The sequence below is a fragment of the Myripristis murdjan genome, chromosome 21 (assembly GCF_902150065.1).
Source record: "Myripristis murdjan chromosome 21, fMyrMur1.1, whole genome shotgun sequence".
Lineage (NCBI taxonomy): Eukaryota > Metazoa > Chordata > Actinopteri > Holocentriformes > Holocentridae > Myripristis > Myripristis murdjan.
In genome coordinates, this window is record NC_044000.1 from 7818389 (window position 1) to 7832735 (window position 14347).

Below are 14347 nucleotides of genomic sequence, written 5' to 3' on the forward strand. Positions count from 1 at the left end.
AAGTATGCAGAAGTTTACTGCAGACGCCACCTGCCGGATCTACTTTCCACTTCAAATAGGAAAATAACAAGAGAAGAGAAGTTTAATTTGCTCAAAAAATGGGTACCAGGACTAGTTTTTTTGTTTTTTTGTTTTTTACATTGGCATAATCCTCTTTGATGGCATTGGCTTTTGTGATGAAAGTAAAAGTGTTATTTTGGGAGCTGTTTTGCTGCACTATGCCAGTGGATGGAGAGATAGAAATCCAGTTTTGTGGATTATCAGTGCAGGGGAGCACAGAGCAACTAGTGAGGAGATTTCACCACCATGGGGACTCATATCACATCCAGGGAACTATATAACCCAACAGTCTTCCAAAGTTCAGTTCTGCATTACATGTTCAGTCTGTAATGATATGTGTGTCTCTCTGGAGCCACATTTTATCCCACACTGGGCCCGCAGCTCTTTCTTATGTGACGCACATATTCTTTCTTCCTCTTTGACATTTTCTAAACAAGGCATAAAACCCCATAAACTCTTGGATACTGGGAGATAACCACAGTATAAGTTGTGTATCATGTGACGCTAATGATTACCACAGAAATTACCATGGTAAAGTACCACAATCACCAACGCTGCAGCAACATCCTATACTTCAACAGAGGAATTGTTTTTTCTTTGGGTAAATCATTTCCCCTCCATTTACATTTACTTAACACGGGGATGCATTAAAGATAAAAAGAAAATGATTAAGATAATATAAACAATGGCACAATGGAGCAATAAAACCATAATGTAAATAATAGTGGGGTTATATGAATTTATGCTGGTGACACTTTAACCACATTAAGTGCGCTGCATGGCTGGGAAAGATGGAAGAGGACTATGGATTACTTACACACATGGATTCAGTTACAGTGATGCACACTGGTGTGACAGGGCATCAGTCAGCGTGCAGAGCGAAGGCAGAGGAAGAGTCAAAGTGTCACTGTGTGCAGAATGTAACACTGAGAAAGAGAAAAGCTCATTTAGAGCAACTCACATGAGGACCTGGAGAGACTTTTCCAGCACTTCCAAGGCCTTGTTTGACCTTGAGCAGTTTGAAGGCGCAGAGGGAAGCCGCACACGCACAGCACGCTGCCTTCTTCAAGGTAAAAGCAGCACATCACATCAGTGGTGGAGACACTACAGCACGGGGGTCTTCACGCTCCGGACCCCCAGGTGCAGCTTCATGAAGCCACAGGCGCCCTCCTGAAGGGATTTAGTCCTTTGACACTTTGAGCAAATTCACTTGACCTCTTTCAGAAACATGGGGGAAAAGGTGATTAAATAAATAAATAAAAATAAAAATAAAAATAAAAATAAAAATAAAAATAAAAATAAAAATAAAAATAAAATAAATAAATAAATAAGTAAAAAATATGCAAATTAAAATAAATAGACAAATACCAGAAAACTATAGTATAATACAATATAGTAATTGTAAGATTTCTTTTTTATTTTTATTTAGATTGCCATACTTGAAAACTGACAAATAAACAGAAAATGGTGAGATAAATTTCATGTATTGACATCATGTATTTTTCATGTATGCATATCATGTCTTTTTTTTTCCTTAAAGAAGTTTTATTTATTTATTTATTCATTTTTTGTAATCGTTTGTAGTGAATTGAAATATAGTGGAAGAGCCCCTGGAAGGCCCTTATTTTGAAAACCTCTCCAGGAAGCAGCAGACGATCAGCATGAGCACAGACGTTGCGTTAATGGACTTTCCTGGTCGCGGATGGCCATTCTACGTTTTATAATCTATACTGTAGGACCTTTCTATATTATGTAGGTCTATGGCCGTGCTGATTGTCATGATGTTTCCTAAATTACACACACACACACACACACACTCAGTGGCCACTTTATTAGGTCCACCTGTACAATCTAATACAAAACAATCCAACTGTTCTGCCATAAAGTTTCCTCTCCTGCTGCCTGTAATGCTCAGCTTTTCTTGTTGTCACAGTAACAGAGGTGTTCATTCACTTCTATGTTTGGCATTGAGCTCATAGTCAGTGCTGATGTTGGACTGGACTGTATTTTATTAAGAGTTGTTGAGAGCTGTTTATTGAGAGAGATTCTGTCCCCTTCATGTATATAAATAGGGAGGACAAAAAATGAGAAACACCTCTTAATATTATGCAGTCCAGTACAAGACCTCTGTAAACTATAACCTCATTACTTATCATTTTCTCCACAGTGTCAACACAAACTGAATGATATAAACTTTCTTAAAGGGTAGAATTTATGTCAGAGCTGTTGCAATGAGCTGCATTAGACTGTACAGATAGACCTAATAAAGTGGACACTGAGTGTGTGTGTGTGTGTGTGTGTGTGTGTGTGTGTACCACTGATGTGAAGTGTTGTTTTTATCCTGAAGGAGGCAATATGTGCCAAAACAGATATCTGAAAAGATGATTAAGATTGGTGTGATTATTTTATCTGACACAAATCCATGAACTTTCAAGAGGGACACAGTCAGATGATGCAGCACCGGCCTCGCATGAATCCAGTGTGTGTGTGTGTGTCTGTAATACAAGCCTTTACTCCGCCTGCTGCTGGCGGTGGGATACTGCACAGAGCGCCAGTGTGTGTGTGTGTGTGTGTGTGTGTGTGCATAACAGTAGTGAGCCCAGGGGCCACATTTGCAGTGGTGGGCTGATTTTCTGTGGTGTGAAAATGTTGCTGAAGCTACAAAAAGCGAAAAAATGAAAGCAAACACATGAGAAAAAATCAAAGGAAGAGAGGAGAAAAGAAGAAAACACGACGGTGAAGTGTTTGCTCTGTTTACGCCCGAGACGAGGGCCAGCTCAAACCGTTTGTCACGGCGACAAAACTCTGGAAAACTGGAAGCAATTAACCCTGAGCAACTTCCCTTAATGTCTTTCAAAAACAAGCGGAATAATTTAGAAAAAAAAAATACCATAATGTTAGCACAAAACTGACTAAAAAAAAAAAAGGCAGTGAATTTCATTTGTCATGCGGACTAAAAAGGAGGAGGACTGGAAGCAATTAACCCTTTGACACCTGAGCAAGCTGACTCTCTCTATCAAAAAAAAAAAAAAATAAAAAGGTGGAAAAGGCAGTTAACAAGTTTTTAAACCTGCCAATAATCTGCCAAAAAAAAAAATACCAGAACATTAACAAACATAACTTTAAAAAAACGACAAGGAACAGCTCCCACTCATCTGGGAACATTAAGCTTCATATGCTTATTCTTTTTATCTACTGAGAGTTTTAATTTTTCATACCTCCGCCTGTTTGTTACTGTTTATTTTGCCATTCTGAGCTGTTTTTCATTTCCTCTCGGTCTTGCTGTGGTCTCAGCTGTTTGCCTGTTTCAGATCACTGTGTGATGTGTTACAGGTTTGTGTTTTTTTTGTGTTTTTTATCTCCTGTTTTATTGTGTGAAGCACTTTGTGTTACATTTGCTGCCTGAGAAGCTCTATACAACTAAATTGTGACTGATCGATTGACTGAAAAACCTTTTTAGGAGTTTGGAATAGGAGACTTTTCACCTCAACAGCAGCTGATTTTAGGCTTCATCACTGCCACGAGCCAAACCGGCTAAAACGAGAGGACAGGGGGTGTGTTTGGTGTTTTGGCGTTCACCAGCGAGTGTTTGTTTTCACGAGCAGGCAGGACAAACTTTCTCAGCACATGACAGACAGCTGAGCTCCAAGTCCCCCCAGAGATATCAAGCTCATGTTTCTCATTAATATGAGATAACTAAAGGAAAACTGTCTCACACACACACACACACACAACTGCAGGGTGCAGGCACGTAGCAGGATGTGACAGAGCAAACAGACAAGCACAATATTTACCCTCGCACAGTGAGGAGACGGTCTGCAGTCTCCGCTCAGCATCACACGCTTCCTGCCAGGCCTCAGTCATCCCATCAGGACTGTGTCTGCCCTCCGATGTGCAGGAACATTTTTAAGACGACGGAGACCGGGCACCGCGGTTTACACTCCACTGCATCTCCTCACCTTGCTCCAGCTTATTCTCCTGTGTGACACTTCCTGGTCTGAGATTCCACAATGTATAATCAAAATCCCTCAAGTTTTGAATTCATATTTTTTTTTGGTTGCAACAGCCACCTTATATGGCTGACAAAGTCGTCAACATTCATAAACAAACAAAACTGATAACTGGCTGTGGAAAGCAAACATCTCCCAGGAACTATTTTCCGGGGTGGAGAGACCATCAAGACACAACAGTGCTGCTGCTTTTAGGAAAACTAATGTGATCAACTTTATTATGGTGATGGGATACTGCTGTGAAGAAAGTTTGAAGTCTCTGAAAGTTCATTTTCATATCGTAGTGGAATGAATGGAAACCAACGGCTGGAGAAAAGGGAGGAAAAATGATATTGGAGTTCTAAAATATGACTGCTTGCTTTGGGAAAAGATGAGCAGAAATGTGAAGTTTACATATTCTGTATTATGCATTAAAAATGCAAAATTGTTGATATGGTCAATTAAACCGGCACATGGGACAGTATTAGCTTTTTATCTGCCAGTGTCATCTATATAATGGAGCTTCAATAATGCAGTTTTCATTAAAAGTTGGTAACGTATCCCAGAGTTTTCCTTCCTGTGTGAAAGATGCGCTGGGTGTCTCTGCAGAAACTAAAAGAATTTAATTAATCTGGGTGTTTTAACATCCCATGATGGTCTAAATGCTGTTTCAGAGGCTCTTCCGCCCTCACAAAAATAAAAGTCCTGGGGAAACTATGATTATACTCAGCATTTGTAGCATGAAAATGGCCAAACATAAAGGCACAGAATAGGAGGATGGAGTACCATCAACAGTTTCCATACATAAATACCAATTCAGCCTTGGAAAAATCCTATTGGCTGAATCCTAATAGGCTTTATCCTCCCAGTATGCAGTATAAACACTAGGCAGGAAAAGGTCAATGGAACAACACGGTGTGCAGATGTACTTACACCTCGCGGACACATCACGCTCTGGTGGAGAGCCAGGGACGAGCGCTCAGACGTGAAAAAAAAACGCAGTGTGAGCAGAAGCTGTGGATCAACAAGGCCTGGGACAGAGAAAGGTGCTCGTCTGATCTGAGCTGCCAACTCGGAAGGAGCTGCTGTGTGTGTGTGTGTGTGTGTTTGCGCGGCGTCAGGCTGGTCAAGGCCCTCTGCCAGGATCCTGCAGTGATGTGCCGCACCGCCACACAAACTCCAGCAACAAGCCCGCACAAATCTCAACCTAAAGGTCCCATGTCACCGTTTGTTTGTTTGTTTGTTTGTTTATATCCATCTGCTCAGATGAAGACACTTTGAATGTAACTTTGGTAGCGTGCTGGGTTGTGTAGTCCACATGGTGGTGAAATCTCCTCATTAGCTGCTCTGTGTTCTCCTGGGCTGCTAATCCACAATACTGCATTTCTATCTCTCCATTCACTTCCATAGTGCAGCAGACCAGCTCCCAAAATAAGTTTTAGTGCAAAAACCAACAAAGTGGATCTTGCCAACATAAACCAGGCATCATTTTTTTTTCTTGTATTTCCCTATTTGAATTGGAAAGTAGATCCGGCCAGTGGCGTCTGCAGACAACATCTGTACAGTAGACCAGGAAGAAACGACCTGATAGTACGTTCACAAGTGTAATTACATGGAGAAAAATAGGAACCAGGACTTGCTGTTTATATTGCAAGATTTTGCTTTGTTGGCTTTCATTTAGGTGCTAAAAATGTTCTTCTGGGAGCTGTTTTCCCTGCAATATGGAGGTGAATGGAGAGATAGAAATCAAGTATTGTGAATTATCAGCCCAGAGTAGCACAGAGCAACTAATGAGGAGATTTCACCACCATGTGGACTCATAACACCCAGGTAACTAGACAACCCAGCGCTCTACCAAAGTTACATTTTGCTTTTTGTTTTGTTTGAGGATTTAAAAATTATATTTTTAAAAAATACATACTTCTCACAGGCGGGATAATAAGACTAGTATAACCACACCTGGTAAAACATCATGTGAAACATTCTGCCGGTCTGGAGCCGATTTGTATTTGAAAACAAGCCGGAAAAACTGAATGTGACCTTTAAAACACAAATAACTCACCAGGTATTGAGGACGTAGTTAATCTCCAATCACGGTATTTATGCACTAGAGGATTTATGAGTGCTATTGATTTTTCTGATGTGCCTCTTGAACCAGATTAAACTGCACTGTCCTAAACTCTGCTGCCAAAAGTCATGGGAAGATTAACAGCGAGCTTCACACAGTGACAGTTTCCTGTAAATCAGCCTGCGGCTCGTTCTGAACGGCCGCTGCTGCAAAGGGAACCACCGAGTTCAACAAAGACACCGACACTAGGTTTTAAAATTCTGTTCACTTTTCATAACATCTTTATTGAATTTGTGTCTCATTTTTAAACATATTTACATGTTGTTGTTGTTTTTTTTTTGTTGTTTTTTTTTTTTACTTCAGTAAAAATACAAATACAGAACACTTGATTTTCAAAATCAACATCGCTCCCAGCGACTTGGGGGAGGCCCGGGTTTCGCCTGGGCTCCCTTCCTATTCGTATGCAGGTGATGATGTCAGCATGATGTCAGTGTGATGTCAGGGACTAGGGGGGGCTGGGGCAGGAGACTTGATGTTGGACTGTAACGGTAGATTGCAACAATGGAAGCCACCAGAGTTTGGATAGAGATGAGGACAGAAAGATGGACAACATGTTGGATGGAGGCTGGAGAAAGGTGGTGGGACTTGAGGAGGAGTGAGGTGGGGTGGGTCCCCACAAATACCACGTATGTACATTTGTAGCCAATGCAGAAGCCTCCGCTTGTCCAAACCGCATTAGAAAGAGGCGTTTCCAAGTAAGTCTTCTTTGAGGTGGAGCAAAAAAGCAGCGGAGGTGTAACAACTCTGCAAAAAGTGAAGCTTCTGCAAAGGCTACAGTGTTTAGGTCGGCTGGGGTGGGAACAATTTCATATGATGACTGGCACATGATTGGTGAGCTCAGATCAATGTTGGAATTGGAGAAAATGCACTGCTAACTCAGGAAAGCGGTACTAGTTAAGAGGACATACCAGTGATTTTCAATCCTTGGCCCATTTACAGTTTACCCACATTTTACATCGCAATAAAGCATTTTGCAAATCATGCGGGGATACCAGAGATTTCACCACATCTATTCAAAATACCTTGATTTTCAAATTTGAATTTTTGGTTGAAACAGCCACCTCATAATGTTCTGCTTCCGTGACAGACAAAGTCGTCAACAATCATAAACCACAGAAATTGAAATGATAACTGGCTGTATGAATGAATGGAAACTAACAGCAGGAGAAATGGGAGGAACATGCGACTGCTTGCTTTAGGAAAGGTTTAGCAGAAATTTTGCAGAACAGGCTAAAGATGAAGAATCACCGCATGGTCCTTTAAACTTCAAATACAGAGACAATAAAGTGATAAAGAAAAGGTCAATTGCTGTTCTAGTGACATGTTTAAAAAATAAAAAAATAAAAACTAAAAGGTGACAGGGCTGCCTAGTGGTCTTCTGGCTGGGGAATGTGGGCTCCAGCCCCATCCGCCCTGCTCAAGTGTCTCTGATCCAAACCCTGAAGCCCTGCCAGCTGCAGTGCTGATGACCTGCAGCCGAGCCTGACCTCTGAGATAGAAGAACCTGTCACATTACAATTATCATTACAGAACTAAATGAAACCTTAAATTGAGCCTGTCCTCCTCCTCACCAAACTCAGGTGTGGTACCACTTTCTCCCTTCTCTACCTAATGCGATGAGGACCAAACCCGGCATGTTGAACAGATGTTAGCGTGACAGCACCGATGTTGAAAAGCACCAAAATGAAAGTTGAGGTGATGGCTGTGGTTGTCCCCAACTGCTACCTGCGTCATTTTCTGAAATCGGGGGGCCTAAAATCTACGATATCAAATCAAAAACTGTTTCTAAAGCTGTTTAACTGTGACTGTGGTGTGATACATTGTGAAAAATCTCAAATGCCAAACCAGAATTTTCAAATTCATCCACTTGGGAAAATGTTTTTGAACAGCTCCGTTATTGGTGGACCGTAATCAATGCCATTTCATTGTGAACAGAGGGGTAGCATGGAGAAATAAAAGATGCGTGTTCACATTTCTGTGGATTAGCGTGGACATGGCTGGTCCCTGTTGTCCATGTCATGCCTGCAGTTCGTAACAATGTCCATCTCCACCGACTGAAAAACAGTCCACGTAATCATGATGTGAAAAGGCGGAGGAGCTGCTGATGAACAGAATTTATGGTACAACCAACTCTGTATCACACGGTGCCTTTTACATGTACAGGACACTATGGCTTTGCTGAAAGATGAACAGCGTCCCTGCTGCCCAACAACGGGAAAAGCCAGTAACTTTTGGTCAAAAAGAGGATTTTGCCATTTTTGTTAGTCAAAACTAAGTGAGAGGGGAGGCGGGATAAAGGATTACCTGGTAGTCAGTCAACACATCATCACATGGTATTTGGTTGGGCAGAAAAAAAAAAATTAAAGCCATTTTTCTTCTCAGTTTGATGCTCTGAGCAGTTACTGCCATTTGCCATTGTGGGGCAGCCTGGTCTCAAGTCCCAACCCCCCAAGTGATTGTTAATGTATATCAGAGGACAGACAAAGTTTGTGCAATAGAAAATGAACAGGACTTTATATCTTAGAAAAAGTCTGATAAAACAAAACGAAAAACGACAAACAAAAGCAAATCAAGAGCACAGTATTGGCCAAAGGCGTCACATTTGACAATAAGGCATGAAAAAGAATCAAACTCAAATATATTAAAAAAAAAAAAAAAAAAAGAAGATTCTTCCTGGTTCCAAGTGCAACTTCTACCCCTCAGCCTAAGTCCCAAACGCTTGCATAAAAACCATCTTTAGTAGGCCAGCCCTCTCTCAGTTTCCCCTCACCACCTGAACATGTTACACACACAGCACGGGACGCGTCAGGAAACTAGTCATATCTCTCAGACACACACACACACACACACACACACACACACACACACACACACACACACACACAGGCGGCCAACTGGCCTATTAATGAGCTCACAGCCACAGAGAATGTCATAACATTTAACTCACGCACGTGTTCCTTTACACACACATGCACACACACACACACACACACACACACACGTACAGTCATTGCACAGGTTACTGAGCCAAACTCCTCCTCATTAAGTGGTAACTGGAATGAGTACAAGAAAATGTGCTTCACACGGCAAGAAAATTTACTGTCCACTGTCATCATTTTACCAGCCCACTTCATTTTTTTTTTTTTTTTAAGAATGGTTATAAAATCGTGGCTGGATATCTGCTAACATGACAAAGAAATTAAATAAAAACCACATTGCAATGATTTGGCTGGTGGCAGGTCCCACACTGGCTTTACAGCAGCAACAGTAAGTGGTTTGCCTGATTTCTGTTCATACTAGAAGTGTTATTTGGAATCAAAGCGATTATATAAATGCCACTGGGATAGCGTGACCTTTAACATCAACAGGATTCCTGTGGTCTTTCTCTCGCCGCTTTTCTTCACTCTAGGTCTGGTTGGCTCCGCTCAACACCTCCTCTTTCCCCTCTGCCGCCGTTTTTGTGTCCCCCCCTTTCAGCATTAGCTTGAACTCTCCTGGGGACTCCACGTGGCTTGAGTTAAAGGTTATGGTTTCACTTGTCATTTCGATGAGAAATCTGACGTCGGAGTCTGAAGATGTGATCTGAACGAGATCACACTGCTGCATGTCCACAACTCATCCTAAAAATATCTGCTATGTGTCTCATGTGGCTGTCATCACTCAAACCTGCATTTCTCTTCACACTACTTTTGAGCACTCTGGAGCTGGATTGCGACCAGAATATACATTGAGTTCCATTTAAAATGCAGGCCTGACCACTTCCATGTGTGCTACAGACATTAAAGAACATGGAAGCAAATTGTCCCATGTGGTCACCTAACCGAACCTTGAGCCCAAATCTATGAAGCCTGACCTCTAATGGTGGAAAACAGGGGGCTTGGTATTTGGCGGTAGGTGATGTCACCACCCAGAGATCAGTAAGTAGTGACCTGCCACCCAAGACCAAGCACTTTTCACGTTTCACCATTAGAGGTCAGGGTGCACAGAGATTTGAGCCTGGGGTTTAGTCAAGAGCATTGATACTCTCATCTTCCTGACCCTCGGGTTGGTCAAGGTCCTGCCCCAACATTTGTCATTCTGTTGAGCACCTAGAGGGAGCTATCCAAAGAAAGTGTGACCTACAAATCTTTCGTAGTGAACAACTGGACATGGGATAATTGAATGAAATGTTGATGTTAGGTTCGAAAGGACAAGTGTAACCTTAGCCAAGGTCAAGCGTTCAGTAAGACTCCGTGCCATCTAGGACAGCGGTCTGTTTCAGGTCGAGCCAATTTGTCTTCGTTGTTGGGTAGCAGCAACGAAGTATTTTCGCGTGACCGCGGAATCAGAGAACAAAATCCCTCACCGGGTTTTCGGATGCACCGTAAAGATTCATGACAGGGGCGATAACAGAGGGCAGCAATGGAGTGGCTGCAGACAGCCGGCCATGCATGTGGCGGTACAGACGTTTCTGGACAAGGTCGAGCTGTCTGTACATCCCACAGGACAGAGCGAGGAATTTCCTGTTTCAGCCCTTGATAGAGTTGAAAGTTCAGGCTATGGTCAAACCATTACAAGATGAGGAGAAATGTTTAAGACTCAGCAGAGGATTTGAAACAGACACGCAGTCATCAGGGTTCCTCCATCTCACCGGTTTCCAAATTCCATTTTCCAGACGTATATTTCTTGACTGGATCTGAAGGTTCTGGCGGGTTTTTAATATGATGTACGTACTACGGTGACGAGGTAATACAAATGTCAACAAAGTCAAAATGATGTATGACTGATGCTATTCTTCGCTACAATAAATAACAATGCAAAACGACAGTGGTCAAGTCAAATGTGTATCTGATCTTTAGAACAATATTTTTCCATAGTTTCTGGGCAATTCGCAAACTTTTTTAAGACTGGGAAATGATCAAATTTATTTTCCATACTGTTCTTGGCTTGCCAGACCTGTGTAGGAACCCTGAGACTAAAGGCCCTCACTGCTTTTGACGTCTTAAGGTGGACAGGAAAGCTGAGAGGGAGACTGAGATAGAAGGAGGCAGAAGACGAGGGGGGATTAAGAGCGCAAGTAGACACAGGAGAAATGGACTGTGGAAAAAAGTGAGCTGCTGGCTAGGAACAACCCAAAGATGAGCCACAGTGAGATTTCCAACCACATGTTGAGTTTATGTGACTTACATTTAGGCAACAGAGTCCAACAAATAAAGGTGGCTTTAGAGTGAATATGTGGTGAGGAAGCTCAACAGACAGACATAGGAAGGGCTTCATTTATTTTGCTCTTTCAGTGCTACAAAATTGCTCTCCTCTTCGCAGTCGTCCCAAACAAAGTGCACAATCGACTGATTTACAGCAGGGGTTATTTAAACCACCACATACACACACATATACTCATACATGAGCAATACCGGTTCTAGCCTCGACTCTTAATGTGCCAGTACGACAAGAAAATGATGTTTGTGGCTTTGTGAAGAAAAAGAACCAAATCTGGGGATGGAAGAAGCAGGAAATAATAGCTCATGAGTGTGGACGACAACAGCCGGAAAGGAATCTTGGAATGGTGTGACTGGAAAAAGGTTGAAGGATAAGAGAAAGAAGCAGCATCCAATTAAGTAGCAGCAGAATGGTTGGGAAAGAGAATGGCTGGTGCTGGGGCTCGGTGACGTCGAGAGAAACTGGAGAGCCGTCGAGGTGGGGAGCGGCGAGGATGGGATCCTCACGTCGTTACTGTTCCATTTACAGCGGTCCACTTTTTTGAAAAGGGGAAGGGGGGGGCGGGGGATCCGGAGGCAGGGACTTGTTTAGCTGCTGCCCCCCTGCCTCCCTGCTCACAAAGCGACAAGCCGATAACAGTTCCAGGTCAAAGTTTGTCTGATGAAGAGTAAACAGGAGGCGGGGCTGGGGGTGAGAGTGGGTCTGGTCTTGTCGAGGCGGGAAGAAGCAAAGGGTTATGATTCAACCCTGTGTCCCCATTGAGGATTTGTCCAGTAGATAAAAGCAAAGAAAAAAAAAAAAAACCTCATCAACAAACCCTGTAGAGTCCTCAAGTCTGTCTGCCTGGAAAAAATACACTTTCCATCAGTACAGTGTCTAGCTGTCTGGCTGTGTTCCTTCACAAATCTCCGTACTTACTCCCAGCTTCAGCTTCAGAGTCTGTACCGGAGAAGAGTTTGGTCAAAAACAAAACAAAACAAAACAAACAAAAAAACAAAACTCAATCAAGCCTCCTGATTGGAGCTCGGTCCTTCGGGGGGAAAAAGAAAAATAGAGTAAACCCCAGCCAATCACATGGCTGAGCAGCACACCCACCGTCCTGATAATGAGTAGAGAGATGGACAGAGAGAGAGAAAACAAGAAAGAACAGGAGAGGGAGAGAGAGTTAACATGTCCAAGTCCTCTCCACTCTGCAGTGGTCTGTGTGTGTGTCTGTGTGTGCTTGTGTGTGTGTGTGTGTGTGTGTGTGTGTGTGTGGGGTGGGGGCGGGTGCTCTCTCAGTCTCCTCCATTCCATCTCTGCAGTGTGAGAGCAGTACGAGTCCATAGAGCTGAATGTAATATTTGTCCAGTGTGGGTGGGTGGGTGGCAGGCAGGGTGGCGTCCCCTGGTGCTGTGGTGGAGGAAAAGAGGGCCTGTCTGTCTGTCTGTCTGTCTACCGCTGGGCCGGCTCGCTGCCCGGCAGGGTGATGTTGCCCAAGTGGAGGACAGGGAGTGGGTGGGCCTCCGTGTTGAACACCCAGTTCTCCAATGGAATCAGGTTGTCGCTGGAGAACAGCAGGTACAGATACCTGAGAACGAGAGGGGTGACAGAGTTACTGAAATTAAGTCAAAATTTTATTTCATCTAAATGTCCCAGCTGTATTTTTGGACAATAGTTCATCATCTAAAATTGCCAAAAAAACGATCAGGTTTGTGTTTCATCAAGAAGGATTTTGAAGCAACTGTTTGGAAGCTGTATGGTAGCCACTGAGGACAAAGTGCGAGAACAAGGCAGAGACCAAAGGCTGTATATAACCAAGGCATTTAAATGTCATCTTCCCAAAAAGTTACCAGCCCACGTGGCAGATGACCTTTACAGATTTATCTGCCAAACACATATTTTACTGGCATCTGGTGCCTGGGGAGCAGTAATTTCAGACACATTTAAATAAAACACAGAGAGGAGAATGAAGGACCGCTAACTAGCTGACAAGAGCCGGCATGAGGAGCAATAAAGCTCACTTAGTCTTATATTATGTTAGCTTCCAGAACAATTCAAATGCATCTTTAACCTATCATACTGGATGGCTAAATTTAACTGTTGTATGCAATGTATTTCCCCACAAAGCTGTATATAGCCAGCAGGAGAAAAAATATTAAAGAGCCGCCAGCAGGGGGAGACAGAGGGCTGCGTTAGTCCTCTGTTTCCCCCTGCAGGCTTCCAGTCTGGTCTCACAGCCTCCTCTCCCATCAGCCGCTGATGAACATGATGTACCACAGAGACAGGAGAACTGCCCTTTGCTCTGATCCCTCTCAAAATGTCTTGTAGCTGCTGCCTTTGAAGCAAGGTGTCTGCACAGTGTGGCCAGAGCAAAGGACTCCAAATAAATATCAACGTATTTAACAAGGTCCAACAGTCTTCCGCCAGTGCATTAACCTGTTTGAAACCCTATGAAACTCTATTTCAGGAAGGTAACTGTACAGACAGAAAACAATGGCTCTTTGGTTAGGGGAATGGTTTGTACGTAGAAGAATCCCGTGATTTGTTCAAATGTAGATAAAACTGACAATCAGAACAAAGAACCTAGTAAAACTCCTTAAAAACTCGCAATTGTGGTGATTTAGAGCATGATGTACATATCTGAATGGTTCTTCAGGGGGTCGATGTAGAATCATTTGAGGATGGTGCTACAGTAATGTATGTGCACAAGTTATTGCATTTAAGGACTGTACCAGTGATTTTCAATGTTTTACCCATTTACTACTAGAAATCTGAAGAAACATCAAGTATATACATTTTGTAGAAATTATGCTAAACATGCAAAATGCAAAAAAATGGTCCTTTATGTCCTTCAAATGTTGCCAATGCATAAACCAAGTGCAATCAATTACACTGTACAGATACGTGTTATGTAGTGATCGTGTTGTTACAACTGAGTGGATTTCACAGAGAATTTTGTTGCATATATCTTAGAATAATTTTACACTGG

The 14347-nt window shown here is 42.7% G+C and overlaps 1 protein-coding gene across 4 annotated transcripts in view; it reads right to left on the reverse strand.

Moving 5' to 3' along the window:
- Positions 1–6367: 6367 nt before the first annotated feature.
- man1a2 (mannosidase, alpha, class 1A, member 2) overlaps positions 6368–14347 on the reverse strand; it is a 184953-nt gene continuing 176973 nt past the window's right edge. For all 4 annotated transcript variants that reach the window (XM_030080339.1, XM_030080338.1, XM_030080337.1 and 1 more), the window contains one exon: positions 6368–12946. In XM_030080339.1, coding sequence (XP_029936199.1) covers positions 12811–12946 — 136 coding nt within the window. In that variant the 3' untranslated portion in view covers positions 6368–12810. The remainder of the gene's footprint in view (positions 12947–14347) is intronic.